The sequence below is a fragment of the Fukomys damarensis genome, unplaced genomic scaffold (assembly GCF_012274545.1).
Source record: "Fukomys damarensis isolate Sample0158 unplaced genomic scaffold, DMR_v1.0_HiC HiC_scaffold_3, whole genome shotgun sequence".
Classification (NCBI taxonomy): Eukaryota; Metazoa; Chordata; class Mammalia; order Rodentia; family Bathyergidae; genus Fukomys; species Fukomys damarensis.
The window spans coordinates 33,842,686-33,865,241 of NW_022900915.1; the positions used below are offsets into that span (position 1 = coordinate 33,842,686).

General features: G+C 36.7%; 1 protein-coding gene across 1 annotated transcript in view; it reads left to right on the top strand.

The window, feature by feature from the left end:
• Window positions 1–22,556, top strand: part of Kiaa0825 (KIAA0825 ortholog) — a 360,888-nt gene that overhangs the window by 143,809 nt on the left and 194,523 nt on the right. Inside the window, exons 16-19 of the mRNA XM_010637195.3 lie at window positions 7,196–7,601; window positions 11,676–11,835; window positions 15,780–15,938; window positions 17,699–17,793. Coding sequence (XP_010635497.1) covers window positions 7,196–7,601; window positions 11,676–11,835; window positions 15,780–15,938; window positions 17,699–17,793 — 820 coding nt within the window. The remainder of the gene's footprint in view (window positions 1–7,195; window positions 7,602–11,675; window positions 11,836–15,779; window positions 15,939–17,698; window positions 17,794–22,556) is intronic.

Here is a 22,556-nt window from a genome sequence, read left to right on the forward strand (position 1 = left end):
TATATATATATATGCATGTCACGGGAACAGGAAACTACAAATGAAATTGGCTTTAATGGTCATGTTATTGAGAATTTTCTGTGATATTTTCTTTTTGTTTTAGTATTCACAGATTGGTCACATGATTTTGACTAATTTCCTTTAAATCTATTGTGTTTTCTAAGACATGTGCTCTCAGGAAAACATGTGTGATATTCAGCTTAATCACTAATTATTCTTCCCTTTACAATTTTCCTCTGCAACTTTAATTATTACTTTCTTTTCTCTTGTTAACACACCAACACATATAACTGTTAGGTAAAAAATAGCATCCAGTAGTAATGTGGTAACTACAGTATTTTCCTGAAAGGATATTTTTCCCCATTCCTTTGGTTCTGAATTTTTGGAGCAGTGCATCTACCAAATATGCTTAAGAATCGTTTCTTATATATATTATTCACCTATTTTACTAATCAAATTTTCTCTCCTTAAATAGTCATCTCCTACCTATATATTTTCATTTTCACAGTACTCCTTTGGATGTATATCATATGCCTATATCTGTGAATCTTCTTTTGGGTTTCTAAAATAAAACTCTCCCTTTTCATATTTATCTTTCAAGAAGAATATTTTTCTCATCAACACTAAGGAAACTTTTATATTCCAGCTGAACCCCGAAAAAGGTGTTGAAGGAATTAGTCTTTCTTTCATTCTTCTCTATATAGATCCTAAATAATGCAGCTCCTGTCCAACAACCTTATATTACAAACTCAAATCAATTATCTATCTGTGACCTTTCATAGTAATGCATTCATTCTACTCAAGCCCTATTAAACTGCCTTTGAATCTAGTAAAGCCATTTAATTGAAAGTGGAAAATGTCACCTTTTCATTACTTAAGTTCTTCCTTATCTAAGAGTTGTCACCATTTCTCCTTCATTCTAGCTTTTGGATATTTCATACACTTCAACCAGTTGAGAAGACATGATCTATAGTTAACACATCATGCTACACTAGTAGCACTATTTTGCTTAGAAATTTCAAATTATTCTCCCATTCATGAATAATTCTAGTATCGACAAAGCATTTTAGAATTCTTCCATACTATTTGAAAGAGGCTCTGATTCCAAAAATTACTTACTTTATAGATACCTGTTATAGGGTTTTCATTATTAGGCAATATGTTTCATACAATTTTCACTAGAAGTACAATATACAGACCACCAAGAAGAGATGTCAGATCACATAAATATATAGAGGAAAATGACTTGATGAGCCATTTAGTACATTCTAAGTGGATGTGACAACAGATGAATTTCACTGTTCTTTACTTCTGCCCTCTGAAATGTTACAGGGACTTTCAGATTTCCACTTCTTGATCTTTATTTTCACATCTTCTCTGTGATTTTTGCTTTCTGCCATTTCAGTTACCGGCTATCAAGCATGGTACAAAAATGTTAGGATTTGTTTGATTATTTCGACAGAGAGATCCCTATTCACATAAATTTTATTATAATGTATTGCTATAATTATTGTATTTCATTATTACTTATTGTAAATCTTTTACTGTGCCTGATTTATAGAATTAATATTCTTATAAGAAAAAATATATATATTTATATGAATGAAAAACACCACAGATAGAAGAATTGGTACTATCTGTGGTTTCAGGCATCCACTGGAGGTCTTGGAACATCTCATTGGATAAGAGAGGGCTAGTGTGAGAATGGTAATATTTACATGGTAGACATTAAATCATCTATGTCTTCAACAGATATTTAGCAGTGAGTGGCTACTACATACTAGACTGTATTTAAGATCAGTTCTAATATCTCCTCCTGGTGCTTGGAAACTAGTATAACTATTGTAAAATGGGTACTAGCATCTCAGGATGCACAATACTTGGTGTTGCGGAAGAAAGAAAGAAATTAAACTTTACTAAATTCTCACCTGGAGACTGCTACTGGAGCCCTCCCTTGGCCCATAAGTGAGCTGGTTGTGTGCTGGGGACAAAATGTGAAGAAACTCCAGGGAAGCTAGGCATGGTGATGCATGCCTGTGATCTCAGGCTGAGGCAGGAGGGTGACTGCAAATCTGAGGCCAGCCTGGGTTACCCAGTGAGTTAAAGGTCAGCCTGACCCTGTCTCCAAAAACATAAAGAAAAACAAAGCGAAACAAGAAAGCCCGAGCGAAGAGCAGGAGCAGCACAGTATTGGAGGGAGGCAAAGAAAGTACAGTGAAACCTCTCTCCTTTGCTTTTCTGCGTATGGTAGTGCATTAAATTTGGCCTTTGTAGTGTAGGGTCTGTTTTAACAAAATTAATCCTTCCAAAGCACACAAGTGACCTTAAAATATTCTTGTAAGTCAACAACTCAACTGTAGTTCAGTGCTAGAAAGCAGTGAAAAGAGCACAGAATGAAAAAGCAAAGCATTTCACATATCTCTATTACAAAGAAAAGCTCCTTCTCAGCCTACCTGTAAGGTAAAATGTTGATGATCTGATCATATTTGCCAAAAATGTGGGAAAACGATTTGAAATATGGTCTCTTGTAAATTATTGTGTAATGTGAATCCCTCCCAAGTGAGCTTCCAGCCACAGATACCAGCTACACATAATTGGAAGTCATTTTGATTAGGAAAAGATTTCAAAACTAAGCTAAAACATGAAGACAAGCCTTGGTAATTTTTCATCGGTGTTTTAAGTAAAGTGATACATAATTATGTTCTTTGCAAAATTTGTCTAAACAGTGATGAATGTTTAAAGCCTCCTCCCCCTCCCGAGCAGTCTAACTTTCTGAAAAGTGACAAATAGCCACTGCCTTAAGGGGACATTTGTCCTTGACACAGTGAAAATGACAGAAAGTGGAAAACATTATGGTGGCAAGCTAAAGTGCATTTCTTTTTTTCTTTGCCAGAAAATACCATCACATAGAAAACATTGAAAATTTAAAGAAATAAATATAACCATAATTACACAGAGTAGGATTTTTACCTTACAGTTGGGTGAAGATTCAGTTGGTTCTGAAATAGCTCAGCTCTTAGATATTTGCTCCATTATGTGCATGTACACAAAGAACTAGTTTTATTTTGTTTCTTTGAAAACAGTTAAATGAAAACTATACCTAGGATGATATTTCCTCAATGGTACATTATTTTTCTAAGAGAAAGAACCTATTATGGGAAAATTGTTGTAGTATTTGCTCTAACTGAAAGAACAGATGCTGGAGAGAAACAAACAGGGAAATGCCATTGTTCCCATGCAAATTGTTGAGAAGGAAATTGAAGCAGCAATGTACAGAGTGCTATGGGAAGTCACTAATAAAGTCTACTGAATAAAACTTATAGGTATTGGTTTTATAAAGACCAGGATATTCTATAAAAATGGATTATATAAAGGTGCAAATTTCCAATGATGAACATCACTACATTCTATACCTTAAATGTACCAATAAAATTAGTTAATTTACAAAACATATCATAGCTGTGCACTTAAGAAATCAGAAGTAGAATTTTCAAATGTGTTTTAAAGCATTCCAATGTAAAACTTTAGTGATCCTTGAAGTTTTTCTTAAAAACATAAAACTGAAATATTTTTCAATTGTCTTGCAAGAACAACTAATTAATATCATGGTTAATGGACATTTATTAGTCAAAATTGACAAAAGCTTTGCCTGTTAGGTAGGTCAGTCTGAAAAAGCAAATGCCATGCTTTTGTAAACACAGCTAGTAAACATTGTTCCATGTGGATCTATATGCTTATATAGTGGCTTTCTCACTGATGAGAACCATTAAAACATGATATTGAAACAAACTCAACTTGGATCTGACCTTTGTGATGTGTTACACTCAGATTTTAAACATAAGAAAGCATATTAAATCACATTATCATCACTCAACAAAATGTTATTGATACTTTCCTTCATTTACTGTATATTCCCTTTTTGCATGTTTTATAATTTACAAATATAATAGTGCATGTATAGGAAGAAAGAAATAACAAATTCATAACTATACCTTCCATATTTTATTCATCTTATCCTACATATCTTTTACCTTTATCAGCTCTGAAATTGGAATGGCTCATATCACATATTGATGGCCTAGACAGTCAACTTATTTAAATAAAGACAAGAAAATGAGCGTGTGGCAGTGCTGAAGGATCTCTCCCCTGTGTGCTGTTAACATCATCATAGCTTCACAGCCCTCATGATTAGTAGATTAGATTTATTCATTTGTCATCAGCCTGAAGGTCTTGGTTGGAATTTGCCTTAAGCTTTAATGAAGTAGTTTGGGATTTGAGTATCTGATGTCCTCAGAGTTTATAAAATATCAGCAGAAGTTCAGGTGTAAAGAGAATTGGAAATCTTTTGCTGATATCTACTTAGATTTTGAAATGTTTGCTCGGTATCGCTTTAGCATAGAGAGAACATAAGAGACAATCTTTTAAGTCAAATACCTGACAGTAGAATAAGGAGAGAGACACAAACACATAAAGAACAAGACATTTTAAATAATTTAAGCACACTTGAAGGGGTCACAAGGGAGTATCTGGATTTGCTTTATCTATATTTTAAGACTCACCTAAACATATTCATTTGAAAAAAAGAAAACATTTATCGAAGAACTATTTTTTAAACCCAGTCCAGAACTAGATGCTTTTGCATGTATGAGGAATGTACTGTTGGAATTTGTAGGGTACCTAAGGACATTTTTTTCCCCATGCTCTTAAGCAGCTTTCAGTCTAGTTATAAAGGCAGCTCACAAAAACATAAATGATAGCACAATATAAATAATAGAGATGATAATACAAAAGATGACAATATAAAAGATGTCTATTATGGGCCTGATTACCAATGTGGTCACATGGATGATATATTCAAATAAATTCATAAGAGGGGAATTTGAAGAATGAAAGAATATAGGTGAACTATTAAGATAGAGGACATTCTGCTATGGTTAATGAGATACTCAGAAACTCAACAGCAGACATGCTTAAAAGCATGTCAAAGGTCTCAAAGAGAATTTCATACAAAGTGAGGCAGGCTGTGGCGAGTTTTGAAATCGAGGATCTGGAGGCTCATCTAACAGTAGAAAGTAGCTGAAACAATTGTAGCTGAGAAATCAGAAAATAAAATTGATAGGACTGTATATTCATTTGTTCTTATAGCTCGAGAGTGGGGTAGACTCAGCCTGGAGCATGGAGATTAGTTAACAGAATGCTTCCATTGTCCAGATAAAAGTAAGGGCTTGAACTAGGTCAGCAACCTAGGTTGATCTGAGCAAAGAGAAAGTGTGTCAAACATAAGGAGCAAAAGCATTTATCATACTGATCATTGGTCGGGTGTGAAGGACCAATATGACATTGAATAGGAAGGAAGGCAGAGAGGGAGGGAGAAAGGAAGGAGGCGCGAGAAAGGGAGAGAGGGCGAGAGAGAGAGAGAGGAGGACCAGCTAATTTAGGAGGGAGATAATGAATTTGACTATACTGAGTTAAGGATGGCTATTGTAGGACAGAGAAATGGAGTGGGAAACAGAGGTGGATTTGTAGTGTTCCATCAGGTACAGATCTGGGGGCTGGGGTCCTTTCTTGAGGGACCCTCCACTGCCCTGGTTCATCTCTCCACCCTGTCAGAAATGCAGAGCCACAAAGCCAGAGCGAGGCTGACTGAGAACTGAAAGTCTCTTCTGGTGATCATGGAATGAGAAACTCAGATGAAGGAAGTGAAGTAGAACAGAAGTTGTACTGATAATATTGAAAGAGGCGGGGGTGGGGGCTGCCGCACAGCAAGTGAGCTGTATGGCAAGGAAAAGCTCAAGGTGAGACTCCGTCTCTGGCTTGTTCATATTTATAGGGTTAAACTGATTTGGGATCTTAGCTTTGTTTCTGGAGTGAGCCAGTTTTCACAGGAGCAATAGGCACACAGCAAAAGGTATGTTGAAGGTCCTACAAAGGGCAGTACCATCTAGTACCTCACGTCACAAATAAGCATGTGGTTATCTCTATTATATCAGCCACCCAGGTCATGCCCTATGCTGCCTGTCCCCCCCTCACTACCCCTACAATAGGATTGCAGCCTTGCAGGAAGGCCAGAACCAAATATCCTGGAATCATCTAGAAGAGTGTTTCTCAGCGAGAGATGATTTTGCTCCCAGGACATGATGGTGCCTGAGACATTTTGGGTTATCACGATTGAGGGCGATGCTAGTGGTTTGTAGTGGGTGGAGACTGTGCACAGGACAACTTTTCACAACGAAGAATTATTCAATATGGCAATAGTGTCCGAAATGAGAAACTCTAATGTAGAGAAAGAGGATTGATACATCCCACAGAGAAATAGCACCAAGCAAGAGAATGCATATAGAAACATCAGCTGAAGGGCCACGGCCTACTTAATGAACACCCACATTTAAGAGGTGTTATTAGAAAGTGAAACCATCAGGGAACACAAGAAAAGGAAAGTGGAAGAGTATTAGAGTATTGTTAGAGGTTAACATGAACGAGATTATTGACTCATCAATTCAACAAGTATTTACTGAAGTGTTGTGTGTTGGAGACACAGTAATGCCCTGTCTGGAGCTCACATTCAAGTACCAGGTGACAGGGCACAGGCAAAGGAGACAATTCTTACATAGATGGTGGCTAACTGGGCAGCAAAATGATGCTCCCTGTTAGACTGAGACTGGGACCGAGATGTGGAAGTTATGAAGGGAATGTTTTGGATGAGATGGTGAAGCAAGATTCTCCGAGGTGGTGACATTTAGGCCAAGAAGGAAAGGAGGAGGAGCCAGTCCCCAGAAGAGCTGGAATGATCCTGCTGTGGATTCCAAGGGCAGAAGAGAAGGATTTAAGGGACCCTCACAAGAATCAAGTGTTAAGGCCTCACAGAGATTCAGCAGAAAGCCCTTTGCATTTGCTGATAAGGAGGGCAATTGGATCCTTCAAAAATGGAGTCTTAAAAAGTAGAAATATTAATTCTCATGCTGAATCTCCTAGCCTTCATTTATGAAAGCAGAGAAATAATCAAGTATGGGATTTGGGGAATTTTGGGTAATACTGCAGGAAATCCTGGTAGAGCTCTGTCAGAATATGTCAAGCATTTGCTTTTCTCAATAATTTTCTCCACAAAAATTAGACATCCCCACTCAACACAAAACCATGCAGTGATGGAATGCAAATGCTAATATTAATCATATCTTTTCTGTCTTTTCTTTCCCAGGCTTCACCAGGCTTGCTGCTCAGGCAGTATCTATTGTAATCAGCAGGTTACCTACGGTGATTGCATGTTTGCCTCCCCCAATTAAGTACTTCTTTTTTGTGTCTGAGAGAAAAATGTCAAAAAACTTTGTTGCATTGAAGAAAGCTGGCCTGCTTGTCTGGAACTTGATTGTAATTATATGTCGGATATTTGAGGATGGAAACACTGTGGAACTTTTAACAGGTGCCTCCCTTGACAGATGGAGTAAGGAGAGGCTCAGTTTAATTTGCATGTGTTTGGAAAGCATCATGGGAAAGCAAAGTAGCCCCAATCAAATGACCCGAAAGGTCCTGCAGAGCATCGAGCAGCAAAAGCCCAACTGGATTGAACGCCAACTGCTGAAAGCAAGACAGTTGAGCACTGAATGGTAAAGTGATGTTTTCTTGCCCTGAATTTCATCAAATACTTTCACAATAACAAAATCACCAATGCACAACAAAAACAAAATATTGTCAGATGGGCAGCAGTGGTCACTTGGCTGAAGTCATGGGAACTTTGATGAATATCGAGAAAGATAAGTATCCCATTAACATGGGACTGTTAGACATTCCTTGTCTTAAAATTCGAACCCCACGGATACACAGGAACTCTATACTTGTTTAGCCACCATCTTGAGGTTTCTGATTAAAAGGGTGTAGTTAAGCCCAGGGGAATTTAGTTTCACTCCTTCTCAGTGTGCAAACAGGTATCTAGTGGATAGCCTGGAGCATTCTGTAAATGGAGTGGGCATGGAGATTAAATTAAGAAAGAATTAATGGATATAAAAGGCTTTTTATTGCTTTCTGTGTACCTGATTGTCAAAAAGGTACACATTTTTCATCTGGTAATGTAAGAATCCCAGAGGGCAACTGGGGCATATCACACTCGAGCTATAAACATACCCAGCTGTTTCGGTACGAAAATGTCAGCCTTCTCATAGGTTTGTCATCAAGAGCTAAGTGATTTGTGGTATCACAAAGATTTTTAAGGGTCTCTCATGAATTTAAATATGTACGTAGAGGTCCCCTGCCTTACAATTGGTCTTCAGGTATAGAATTGCTTGCTATTGGTAAAGAAATTTTGATTCAGCTGGACTACAGATCACTAAGTTGGCCTTTTTAAAAACAGTCCCCTCCCCCACACACTATGTGACATGCTTTTAAAGTATGTTCTTGTTGCTAGCAGATGTTAGTATAACTTCTTCCTGAAACAATGAAAAGGTACTTGAAACATGGTTACTCTTACTACTTACAGTTTTGGCTTTAGAGTCAGAGGGGCATAAATGCATCACCACCTTGTGCAAGTCACTGAATCTCTAAAATGCCTCAGTTTCAACACTGATACTAAGCTGATGGTATGATGTGGAGAAATGAAGTAACATCCACAAAGTTTGTAGCCTCAGCTCTTCAAACCAGACAAGCACTTATTAGTTATAAACTCAATTAGAGACATTGCATTCACTGGCTAGTTTTACAACTTGCATTCTTGTCTCTGTTAATCTATAAGACTGTGTAGTACTCCATGTGTTGAAAAGCAGGTAATTGTGACTTTCTTGTTCTTGTTATACTGACTTCAAGAAATTTACTTCTAAGGTAAATTTACTTCCCTTGTGTGGGAATAGCAACAGCAGTCAGGCAACTGCTTGGTAACACTGATAGTGACCTTAATCTTTATATTTGCAGTCAATACCAATTTTCAGGCTTGAATCCAGTGACTGAGAGATTAAGACCAGATGTCATTGTCCATGGCAATGATTATATTAAAAAAAAGTTTAAAAATAGTAGATGTGATTACAGTTATAAAGTTAAATCACTATACTTTAGGATACTTTATTATACTTTACTATACTGTTCTATACTATACTATACTGTTCTATACTATACTATACTGTACTATACTATACTTTAGAGTTAGGAGCCCTCTATCACGTAAGAGATATTTAAAGCAGAGTCTAAGTAATATATAGCTCAGACCCCATGCAGGAATTCACGAATTCAAATTTTTCGTAAAACTGATTATAAGTTTTATAAACAACACCACATCTAGTATCTCCTATAATGGAAGTTGCCTAGCTAATATTTATCTGAGTCACTGTGAGTCAAAAGATCACTTAGCTCTCATTTACAAAATGTACCAAACATGCAGAATTGTTTATTTTTTAAAACAAAATGTTACAGTCTTCATAGATTCTAAATGATTAGCTAGCACAATACTGTGTCTCTCTCAGTTTCTCAAATGACAACAGAATACAAAAAAATGCAGGCTTAAAGCTATTTATTACATGAATTTGAAAAAGTTAAATTGGACCTCACCTTGATAATAATCGCTTATAGAATTTGGGTACTATAGGAATTCTTCTTCTTAACTGTGATTTCAAATTGATTATCTGTTACACATGTGAACTTCTACATTGAAGTGATTCTTATGAATTGATGATCATTGAGTTCGTAGCTCTACAGAATAAGGGAAATGTATTTCAAATCATGATGTTCTTTGGCTTTACCAAAGTTTTTTTTAAAATATCAGTATGTCAGCATATATACTAATACAGTTCTTCTGTTAAGTCAAATCTTAATTCCTCAAAATTAGTTTGGAACTGCATGCCATTGTTAGACTGAATTTCTTTCCCTTGCATGCAGATTTGTTTGATTTTGTGGAAATGGTGAAAGTAACTGAAGTCGATTAAAAAGGCGGCAGCTGTAAGCCTTGCCTGTCCCGCATCCTTCCTGCAAGCATTACTATTCATTAAAATAACCTTCACTTTGTAGTAACTCGCAAGCTGTAAACAGTCAACTTGGATTCTGGAGAACACATAGCCCAAAAAGTAAAGAAATGTCTGTCTTTGCAAAGTAATTTGTCGAGTTGAAGATTATTGTTTTTCATCATGGTGACCCTGACTTGGCTGGCTGAATGCATATACAGATTAAGATTAATGCAGTTATTCCTTGGCTAAGGTCTGCCTCTTTCAGGGCACATTCTCCCTAATGACATGATTGATAGGCAGTCCCAAATCCAGAGAGGAACTCATTAATCATGGCATTGACTGAATCCAATCATTTGCTTCACCTGCACAGTGATGGACAGGAAAGGATACAATTCAGGGGCTGACGCAGAGATACTCCTTTGTCAGAGAGCCTCAACTTTTCAATGTCAGCCTCTACAAAGCCTCTCAAGATATTTTGCTTGCAACCTCTATGCAGCTTCAAAAAGATTCATGCAAACTTCTCTTCTTATAATAAGATCTTTTTAAATAAAGATTTACTCTAGCTAATGAATATGTCTAAAAGTAGGATTTGCTTTGTTATTATTAGTTTTAGCAAGGCTTATATGATCTTAAATTTTTTTAAGAAGATCTTTTGAAGCTACATGTGGAAGCAATATCCAAGTTAATGTCCAGCAGCTGGGTATCATTTGGTTCAGTCTTCAGGTCAGCGGCACCGACTCTTAGCAGAACTAATTTTATAATCATGGCAAAATCTCAGTAATGAGCTGCAGTATACAGCTGATTACACCACAGCAAATTTCATTTAGTCTGGGAAAGAGTGGAAAACCACGAGTTTTCCTAAGAATAGTTGTTTGTAAAGCTAACATGATCCAATAGCAAGTATGAATCATATGAAGGATATGTGGTACACACGACAACGATAAACAATTTTTACAGTGGTATAGTCTGAGATGTTTAAAAGCTTTAATTTCACCCTTTATTAGCATGTAAAACATGTTCAAACTCGAGAATTATACATACGGGTTATTTGAAAAGAAATGTGTCAGGACTGTTATCTTCAGGATTCATGGGGCGGTAATGGTAGGCCCCTTTTTCTCAAAGAATAACCTGAATGGTGACTTTTGCTAAGTATCTGTTATCAAAAAGGAGAGGGGGCGTGTGTATTTTTTAAAGGCAACAAGTGCGAAAGGCCAATTTAAAATACCCAGTGGTAAGCACACTGCACCAAGCACACAAACTATATTCAACATAATACGCTCCCCCTTTTGACACTTTAATTAGTCTTTAATGTGTTTTAAGACAGGTGTAAAGACGAATCTACAAAAGACAGAATACCAAAGCTATTTCTGGCAGCAAAGATACTTTTTATCCTCAAATAGAAAATACAAATTATTTCTCACATGTTCTTAAAAAGAAATGTTTTGTTTTCACCCCATGATTATAGCAATTTCAACAATTGCAGTAATGGGAAAATGTTTTATAGATAGGAGTATAAATGCAATAAAGAAATGTTTTAAAAATAATTCCATTTTTAAAAATGCTTTCAGGTGCTTAATTCTAAGGTGCTACTGTTTCTATGAGCAAGAGAGGTTGGGGAGAGCTTACCTATTTGACTGAAGTCTTTATGGGTGCTTTGAGTATGAGATTTATATCAACTCTCCACACTCAATCTCTCTGATTATTTTCCATCTTTATATTTCTTCACCACTGATATGTATGTACTTCCTTTGTATTTAGTGCATTTATGACAATGGAGAAAAACACAGTTTCAAAAGAAGGAGATACTGCGCTTGAACTGACTGAGCAGAAAATAAACACGATGGTCCTGGATCTCTGCCACAAACCAGGTGGCAGCGAGTACCTGAGGCAAATTTATCACATCATGCAGCTCAATGAGGTAGGGAAACGGCCTTTTTACCGAGCAATTAGGTGTGTACTGGCCTGAGGCAGCGTCGGCTGGCAGCTAAGGGTTAGTCAAGGAGGTGATAATACTTCTTAAAGTCAATACCAAACTCAATATTGCATTATTAATAGAATCTATCCAGCCCCGGCTGTTCTGCATTTGTACGGAAAAAGCTTCACTCAAACAGTGTAGGTATTATTTGTATGATTTAAACAATAACACGGCTCATAAATTCAGTTCAGTTCTGAATTGTAGAGAATAGAGGTGTAGTTTGGGAATTGTATGTGTGTGACTGTTAAGCTGATGGTAATATCTGGTATTTGTGGAAATGAATTTTCTAAAGGGAGACAAAGCTATTATTCTTGTGTTGGTGAAGATGGAGACTCCTTTTGTAATGAAAAACTTCACAGGAATATTGAACTAGTTTAAAGATCAGCCAGATTAACCCAGGAAAATTCATTAATGCGCAGACACTGGTGAGAAATACTGTTATGCCTGTCCATCTCTCTGCCCTGTTTAGCCTTTGACCTTGCTACTCAGCAAAAACATAAATAAGTGAGTTATCTCAGCTATTTTCTTAAACTAACAGATATTTGTTAACTTATTTTGACCACTGGTTATCTGAATCAAAATGTGGCATTGGTAATTACGTTTATGTTCGCCCACCCATATATTTTTGGAATAGTAAAAGTTGTATATGACTAACATGAATATAGTGTTTTGTCAATGGTGTAGGCCTTGAAAACTGTACATTTCCGAGGAGTGAATTAAATTCTGTGACAGCATTTTACAACTCAGCTATGCAAATGTTCTCTCTACTGTTACCTTCCTGAGAGTTATTTCAAGTAAATCTTAATTCCTGGGCTTCATAGAGTTACTCAACAGTCAATAAATTGGAGACATTGCAGTGTAGTCAGTGGTAAACTTATGTGAGAAATGGCGCCATCTTTGAAGCACCAAAGCTCAATGTGTAATTGCTACAGAGTGGCTGGGCCTATGCACTCTTAATAAAGACCCACATAGCCTACGTGGGGTTTCTCTGGGGAACTGCAGAACTCCTGGCTTTCGCTGAGGGAAGCACGGTCCTTGTGAAGTCATGTTCCTCGATGGTATATCCACTTGGCCTCTTGGATGGGCCCGTTATTATGGTGACTATTGGGAAACAGAAGTTGCGGTATGATTATCCTCAGGGCCTTCATAAAGTGGTGTCACAATACCCCTGAGGATATTAATAGCTTGTATGGATTGACAAACTGATAGAAAAGATCAGTTTTACCAATAAACAAAATCATCAAAGATTAAGTTGTGTCTTTATTGGCCATCAGTCCCCAATACATTTTTCCCCTGTAGAACTCATGTAACTGATGCAGTGGTGATGAACACGTATGCTAAGAGTGCTTCACTGCGGTACCACCAAATTTTGGTCAGCTAAATGCAAAGTTATAATTTTTCTTCTGAATATGTTTACTATTTGGTAGTGTCTATCAGATGAGTTTTGAGCTAAAAATCTACAAGTTTATTCTGAGTGAGGCATGCACAGCAAGGAAGCATAATGGTGGATGACACATAGCAAAGCAAGCAGCAGACTTTTGCCTGGTGACTATTAAAAACACAGGTGATAAACTCCAGCAATGCAAGGCTGATTAAGTGAACAGTATAATACTTATGGCTGCTTTTATACATGAGGCATCAGTACGCCATAGATGCAGTTGACTGTGATGTTTGCTCATTGGATGAGTAGTGCCTGCCGTTCACATGGGCTGCTAAATATTACTCCAAAATGTAGCCTAGGTTTAGAACTATCTGTGGGTATAGGCCTAGGTGAGGGGAAGAATGGGTATTCTTGTTGATGGAGACAGAAATTGTGAGGCATAATGGGCTCAAAGATTTGTCTTTGAACTGAAGGTTAGATGACTGAACAAAAAAAATACAATTGTAAGTGAGATCCTGGCTATAAATACAGATGAGGGAGGCCATGCTTATAGATTTGATAGTCTTCAATGAGCTCATCGGACAAGTGGAACAACTCAGTGAAGATAGGGCAGAAGTCATGACGGAGAAATAAGCTTTGTTATGCCTGGGTAGAGACAAAGACAGAATGGAAATATTCCAAAGACATAGTACTGTTTGCAGCTGATTAAAGCAGTGTCATACAAAATAATCAGGTTTTTAAGAAGTGCTAATTCTCACCATGGCAAAAAGATTAACAAGAGAGAAAATACCATTGTGTTTATAAGTTGCAACAGAGCACTTTTTTAATTGTGGAAACCATAAAAGTCAGAATATACTTTGTGGCCTTGGGATTAGCCCAGTGGTGCTGCCACCTGCCTCGTAAGCACAAGGTCCTGAGTTCAATCCCTGGTACAAAAAAATAAATAAAAAATTAAAAAAATATATATATATACACATACATACACTATGTAAGTAAATCAGTTAAAAATTATTGGCTAGAACAAAGAGATTGTTTTCAATGAAAAGAGAATATTTTACTTTTTTAAATTTTGCTTTATAAATTATGATGCAGAAATATTTTTTTTCAGTTCAACAATCTGAATCTAGGCACAAAATTCTTTTCTGGTGGCCCTATCATTATTAATAATATTTATTAAGAGCTCATGTGTGTCATTCTACCAGACGTTACAAAAGCAATATTTCCAAAGACATATGTTCTGCAATGAACAAGTTTAAGAAATGACTACGATTGTTAACATTAGCAGTGGTTTCTTAGTATATTTAGGGTTTCAGGATCTGAAATTCGCCTTCCACAATGGCCACACGGTCATACAGTTACAGGGGCACAGCAAGAAGAAATGAGATGCCATGTGTGGTGGCTTCTTCCTTTAACTGGACCACTCACCACTGGGTGACTGCAGGCTTGTCTCCTGACCTTTCATAGCCAACCAGTGAGGGAAGTTTTGAGCTAGGCCTTCTCCAACTTTCATGTGACTCCTGTTCTCCTGGATGGGAATCCCTGTTAACAGGATGATTCTGGGGGCTGAGTCTCTATTTCCTGATAAGCTTCAGCATGAGGCTGATTCTGACAGTCTGTGACCAGACTTTGAGTAGGAGGGGTTTTTGGTGACCTCTGACGTCCTACCCAGCTCTAACATTCTGAACTTTTTCCAAACCCTATCCTTAAAGGAAAACAAACAAACAAACATTGTATTGTGACATATTAAAGTCAGGAGAACATCTACTTTAGTACATGACTTATTTATGAAGAGTAGGCATTCATCAGTGGATGATAGATGTAGTCTTGTAATGTGTTGTCTTCCACAAAGAGACCCATAAAACAGATTAAGATTCCGGACCCTGTTTATTTATGGGTTGGAAACGAGGTGTGATGCAGTAGATTGTCCTTCTTTGCCCAGGGACTGCACTGGTACTCAGAAGGATTTGAATTACATATTTTGAGCTTCTATTGAACCCTGGTATTTTTCAGTTCACAGCGTGGAAATAGAGTTTAGGAGCTTGCCTTATAAATAATTCTGCCTAGAATGAGACTACTTGCAATAAAATATCAGAATATTTAGTGCTCTGCTGAGCCTGAAGTGGGGAGCAACCGCACTTAATAAATGTATGAGCAGTCTTGTACTGTGCATAATCACATACCCAGGTTAAGTTTTGGTAAACAGACATGATAACACATGAAGCATTGAGAAGACAGTGCCTGCTAACAAGACTCTGACATATCTAGCATTCGTTCATTCCAGGAAAGTGTGTTAGATGGTCTTTAAGTCCATAGTGTATGTTAAGTCAATCTTTTCTTGATGAGTTTATTGCAGTGATCTTCTGCTGTGTATCTATTGAAAAATGTATTCTTCCTGAGGCAATTATACAAATGTGCTGAAAGGCTCAATTTTGGGTATTGGTCTGTTTATCTTTAAAGAGAATGTGTGTTTCTTACCATCATGATGTGTAATTCTTTTTCCATGAAGGAATATTTAAAAGAACAACTGTTTCTTATGAATGGTTCAGAGGAAAAGTCATTACCCACCCAACCTTTAAAGATGACACTGAGGAGTGTGGAAGATCAGTCTTCAGCTTTTAACCCTTTCCATGTGTATAGGTCGTTCAGAGAAAACATGCTGGATCAGGTATGTGAACATTAAATGGTAAGTTTAACTTTAATGTGTGTTTTTTTAACACAAGTGAGGAAAAAGAACTTTGTATTTTTGAATATTTGCTCATAATTTTTTTGGAGGGAGGAAACTGGGAAACAAAAATCCTTGTTCTTATTCATATAGTCTCTAAAAATTGGCTTTAAAAGTTATATTACCTTCTTTCTGTTTGTCAAACTAATTCATACATTTGGTCACTAAAACTTAATTTAGACCGGTTCCATTTGTTTCGGGCAGAGGCTGGATCTACAAAAGGCCCAAAGAATCAAGAATTTTGTAACATTCTTCCCCTCCATTGTCACCACTTATTTTCTAATACATTAAATAAAACATCTTGCAACCTTTATGCATATATCAGGTAAATTAGAAGATAGTTTAAGGTGAATCCTAAATAGTGTTGAGCTTCTAGTTTAAGTGACATGAGAAATATTTATTATTTTAAACCCTAGACATATTCCCAAATTTAAAATGAACATGTTAGTGACCTTAAATCCAGGCTATTTGAAATAAAGGCAATATGATAAATGCTATACATTTTAAAATGTCAAATTACGCAATGTGTAAGCCACATGTTCCGGTAATTACTTTAAAAAAGATCAACTTTCCACCAAAGTACTTTCAACCTGCAGTTGCTTTTGTTTTGTTCCTTCTTTTGGTGGCTTTTCCCAGAAGCGTCTTGACAGACAATTTGAATTAACAGGGCAGAAGAGAAGAATTGCTTGACCTAGAGCTCTGATGAAAATAAGAATTAAAACCATGGCCCAATTTGGCATGCAGATAATATTTTTACCATGCCTGTTACAGCTCTCATCTACATTCATCAATACTGTAGTAGAATAAGACCTTCGATACTGACAACCCAGGGCGGAATTCTCCTGCTCTATGACAGGACTGTAGAGCTCGATTAATCAGCAGGTGACAGCGGATAGCTCCAGTTGGATTTTAAACATCAGGCTGGACTCATAATCCAAACTATTTAGTTTTAAGGAACAAAAATATAATTTAAAAAAGCCCAAATATAAGTTAGGGCTTACTGGCTGCTTTCCTGCATTCTACATTAGCTTGCTCCAAACCACAAATAATTATTGTAGCTGTTAAGTCATCCTTACTTCATTTAAATAAATGGCGTGTTTTATTGAGTACTGAATTATGAGATTTTTTTCTTCTCCATAGTCATTTTTCTCCTTACTCTGTCATGAAATTATCAATTAATGAGAAGAAAAGAATCACAATGTTTATACCTGCAGGTCATTATAGTTTCCCTTTAAAACATTTTCTTAACCAAAAAGTTAACATTAAGATTATCACATTCTAAACTGTGTCTTAACTATTTGAGTCTTTTGAGTTTGCTTGTTTTTTTTTCCGTCAAACTTTAGGATGTTTTAAAAATCCTGTAATTTTATATATGAAAAAGTTACCAATTGTTGTTTTTTGAAGAGTCACCCTCTCAGAGGAACTTGTTGGGCAAATTCCACTAACATTGGAAGAATAACGACTCAAGGAATTGATTTATATTTTTATAAGTAATGACTACATCCCCAAATGGATTTATAAATTAATTGCTGTCTTATTGGAATAAAAACCTTCTTCTGTGGACATGATTGATGTTATCTGTCTAAGTCCTCGTTCTGAACCCCCCTCCTTCTCAGTTAGTCTATCACAGCTGGAGCTTTAATTTACCGATCATATTAACTCTGATTAATAACTAACAATAGTGTCTTCTCATTTATCAACAGTCAGCCATCGCAAAATGGAACTGGAATTGGTCAAAGTTGCTGCCAAATTATTTAGGACTCGATAAGATGACCTTCAATGTACTGCTCAAAAACAGGTAATAAGATTGAGTATCGTTGTGTGTGTGTGTGTGTGTGTGTGATTTTTAGAAAAAGAGAAAATATTTTATCCGCAGAGCAATCTCTTATTTCCTTCTCTTCAGTCTCTCAAATTAAAAAAAAAAAAGCCTAAAATTAGGAGTAGACTTCCTAAATTCCTTTTTCATAGTGAACTTTTGTAAAATTTGGCTCCCAGATGAAATTCGTTGCCTTTACCCTCAATTTTTAATATTTTTTATTTTGTATATTTAATAGTGTACTGTTGTAAACACCAAAAGTAATTGATTTGAATATCATCATAGTATGCCTTTGTATACAACAATTTAATGAAAGCACGCAAAGTGCCAAACCAAATCAACTAGTCTAATCAAGAGAAACATAAGTAAAACTGGCATGATAGACATTTTTACTTTTCAGCCAGTTCTCTGGGCACTCTTGCTGTACTATCACCTCTTCTCTTTTACACACACAGATACACCAGTGCAATGCAGTAAGATAGTCATGTGATTTTTAGCTTGGGAACCTAGGCTTGTAATTTATTTTGCACCAAATTACACACATTTTCTTTCTGTTCTGGATCTATTAATGTTTTTATATTACTTTAAAGTTTTCAGTGAACACTAGAAGGTATAAATTTTCAAGAGTGAATTTAGCTGATGTTACATTTTCAAATATGTATCTGTATATGTGTGTGGATGTGTATTTACAGGTATATATATATGATTCCTATTATTTATGGATCATCTGTTTGTTGATATCTAAGTGTTGGAATTATTTTCTGTGTGGTCTTTGTGACGTATATATTTTTTACAAAAATATTGAGTATCACTTTTTCCTGAAAGAAAGTATTCACAGCATAGTAGATTGTCACATCATCCTTGAGAAATCTGCATGCTTATAAGAAAATAACCTATGAGAGAAAGAGCACAGTATTTCCCAGATGGTGGGTTTAAAAATGGTGTGGCTTTGTCGCCAGTAAAAACTGTAGCTTAAACAAGTAGCCACTATAGGATTCCTAATGTTTCAACACTGAGTTAAGCTCACTCCCCCCATCACAGACAAAATGGAACAATCTAGACCCTTCCTCGTTAAGGACAGAATCTTGCTCTGGTGAATTCACCACCCGGTAGGCAGTGACCTGACACATATCCTACTTGTGCACAGTGTACTCCAGAGCTGCTCCTATCCATTTCCAAACTTGTTCGGAGAGGTGAGAGGTGAGTTGGATAGAGCAGAGGCCAAGTCCTCTGATGTGCACACAATATTAAATGTTGTCTGGAAACAGACTCATAAAAATAAATATTTTTTCCTTGCTATTTGGGAAGTTTTGAGTTTATGTAGACTAACTACTATATCTGCTACGTGACTTGCTCTTTCTAATCTACTAAATGGTACCCTGGGGACAACATGTCCTTCAAAACTTACTGCGTTTGTGTTGCATTAAATTCACCTCTAAGGAAACTTGTGCTTTAAGCAGACTTGCATTATGTTATTTTTTTGTTTAATGGCTTCAGGTATACTTCAATTAGGTCTCCAGCTATTAAAGTCCATTTCCTGAGATATGTGCAGTAATGAATGGGAGAAAAAGAACTCCTGCAAATTTAGCCAGAAATAACAGGTCATAACAGGTCTCTTGGAAAGGGATCATGAATTTTTAATAGAAACAGCTAGAGTCTCATCTTCATAACAACTTTAGATTTTTAAAGAATGGTATGAAAGGCATTCTATTGTAAACTACCACACACCACTAGCTACAATGAAGCTAATTGAGCTACCTTAGAAGGATAAAAGACACAGGAGAGTTTTAATTTCTTCTATCACTTTCCCATTTATTTTAAGAATGTTATTTATAAGTTTTGATTAATATTGAACTTGCAAGGAACTCTGCAATTTTTTTTTCCTCTAAGATACTGTCTTGTTTGGACTTATCTGAAAAAGCTGACTTTTAAAAAAAGAGTTTATTCAATTTTTTGACATGGTTATCTGAAAAATATGTATTTGAAAATGAGACCACAGACACCGAGCTTTTAGAATGAGAGTTACATAATTACAAAATGATACTTCTTATTTACGACCCTGGTCTTTATGGTTAGGCAAAGCTGTAGAAAAGACAAGAGCAACTCAGCTGAATACGTGTGGTTCTTTCTCCCAAACTCTTCAGTTGGCCAAATCATCTGCTCTCTTGTGGCTCTCTTTCTTTGTAATATATTTGTACTAATGTTCCTCTATATTATGGCCTACATGTCTGGATGAGACTTTGAGTGTTGTATGAGGACATGATGTTACAAAGAAAAGTAAATATACGGTATTAACAGGTTCAGGAGAAGAGAATCCTTTCTGGTCACCTCTATAATTTCTTTGTGTCTGGTCTTCAATTTCTATACCAAAACAGACTATCTGTAGACTTAATTTCTTAGGATTCCTGGTGTGAACCACACCACCCTCACTCTGAAAACAAGATAGAGTTGGGAAAGCAGGAATCCTGGGCTCTCAAGAGTTTACCTTTGATTTTAAATTTTCTTATTTTTAAAATGAGTAACTATATAACTACTTTTGTAGAGATTATCAATCAATCCTGCTAGAGTATTTGGAAGTATTTTTGAAAGTTGCAAAGACAATACATACTTAGAAAAGTAGTAACATAGTAGTAGTTTCAGTTTTGCTTTGGTAAGAAGTTGGTAAACATGGGCTGGGGATTTAGCTCAGTGGGTCGGTGGCCTGCCTTCGCGAGGACCCTAGTTCAATCCCTGGTAAAAAAAAAAAAAAAAAAAGAAGTTGGTAAACTCCATGAAGGATTTGCTGCAAGGTCAGGTCTTCAGACTAGAGTTTATATAGACCTTACGTCTCAACCAATAATGAGGGTAAGGCCAAGTATTGAGTCATAGACCAGGTAGCAGCCCCAGTAGCTTGGAAGACTGTGAGAAAATGAACAAGAAGCACTTCAAAATGCCAAGTAAGCCACTCAGGAGATAAAGACTTCAGAGATGAAATTTGAGAGACAGTTGAGAAACTTAGAAGAGGGTATTTGTGGTGCCAGCCACATCTATATGTGAGGCAAGCTGGGTGGGTGATGACTCCAAAGGATGAACAACCTGTCTTGGCAGGGATGTGTCCTCTGCTTGCTATCTGACCTCATCTCAAAACACCTCCCTCACATTCATGACACTCTAAGTAGGTTGCCTTCCTCGCATTCTTTGGGTTTTCTGGGTCCTTTCACGTTTTCAGGTATTGGTACTTGAAGTTTCCTCAGCTCTTCACATGGCCTGTGCCATCTTGTCCATCTGGGGCAAATATCATCTCCTGAAAGTGATCTTTTCTTGTCCCCATCTAAAGTGGCTCTCTAGTCACTCCAGCATCCTACTTGAGTGTGTGATTTCCTAACTGAGGCATTGATATAGGGGGAAGAGGTGCACCTCCCACACGTGCTAGATATCTGAAACCTCAGTTCATGTTCTCTAAAATGGAAGAATGAATTCTAGGAACAGCAAAGGTTAAGATTAGGAAAACTTATTGAGGGAAAAATAGGTGGCCCACCCACACTGCTTCTCTAAGGTGTTTTATACAGCAAAGCCATGAGGTGAGGCGGGTACAAAGTGGGACAAATCTGTAAGACCCGATCGAAAATTAAAAGGTGGGCATGAGGTGGGACAAAACCATGACCAACCAACAAGATTACAAGTATAGTCGCCCAGGTAATATTGATTAAATGGGGATCAAATGGGAAAACAAGTCACATACAAGGAATTTTCCATTTATATATCAATCATTGCTATATATCTCTAGGGGAAGTAGGAGCTCTTTTCTTTTTTATAATGCTAACCAGTGAATGTGCCTGAATTGTTCTCCATATTGAGTCCTCACTGTGTAGCTCCTCACAGCTCCTCGATGGTGGCACTGTCTGTCTATAAGAGCTCTAAGAAACTTACCTATCTGCAATATTATCACTACCTCATATGTTAATTTCCATTTGTTATTTTAATCTTGCCCCCATAATAGAATATAAACTCTATGAGGTTACTACCTTGCCTTCTATTTCAACTATACCTTTGATATCTAAAACAGCATTGCACACATAGTAGGCTCTAAGTAATATTTATTGAATTAGTTAATGAATGAATGAGGAATAAGAATTAGAGAAGTTGGCCCCTGAAAAATGAGCCTATATAGAGTAGGCAGTCTTTAAATGTGATGTCTGATTACTGGTCAGGTAGGCACAAGAGGTATACTCTGGAAAGTCACAAGAAAAAAATTATCTGAATGCATACTTATTTTCTACATTCTCAAAGTTTGGGTGAAGATACCTGTGATGATGATGGTGGTGGTGACATTGATGATGTAAAATTAGGTTCAGGTTAGAACAAGAAGCTGGTCTTAGTTGAGCCCACTCAAACCATAACCTTGCCGGCAACAAAGTCTGTGTTTTACTCCGTGATTTGTACGTCTTTTGACATTTTGGTGATAGCGTTTGGATTTGTTAAGTGATACTCGAAATGGAAGATAAAAAAGTTAGGGTAGTTAACTGACGAAAGTATCCAATCAAGCCTTTGTAAGTTGTGAGTGGTTTTGGAAGCATTTGAAGAAGCACAGTGGCTAAAATCTGAGAAAAGTGATATTGAATATATATTAATGCTTATGTGTTTCAACTTTAGAAGTTTGCTGTTGTAGAAAATAAAGGCTCCTTAGAGGTCCAGAAAATCAACATATGTATGAATTCTACACTTTTACCTATAATGCTCTGTAAGAATAAGTACCGTAACTGTAC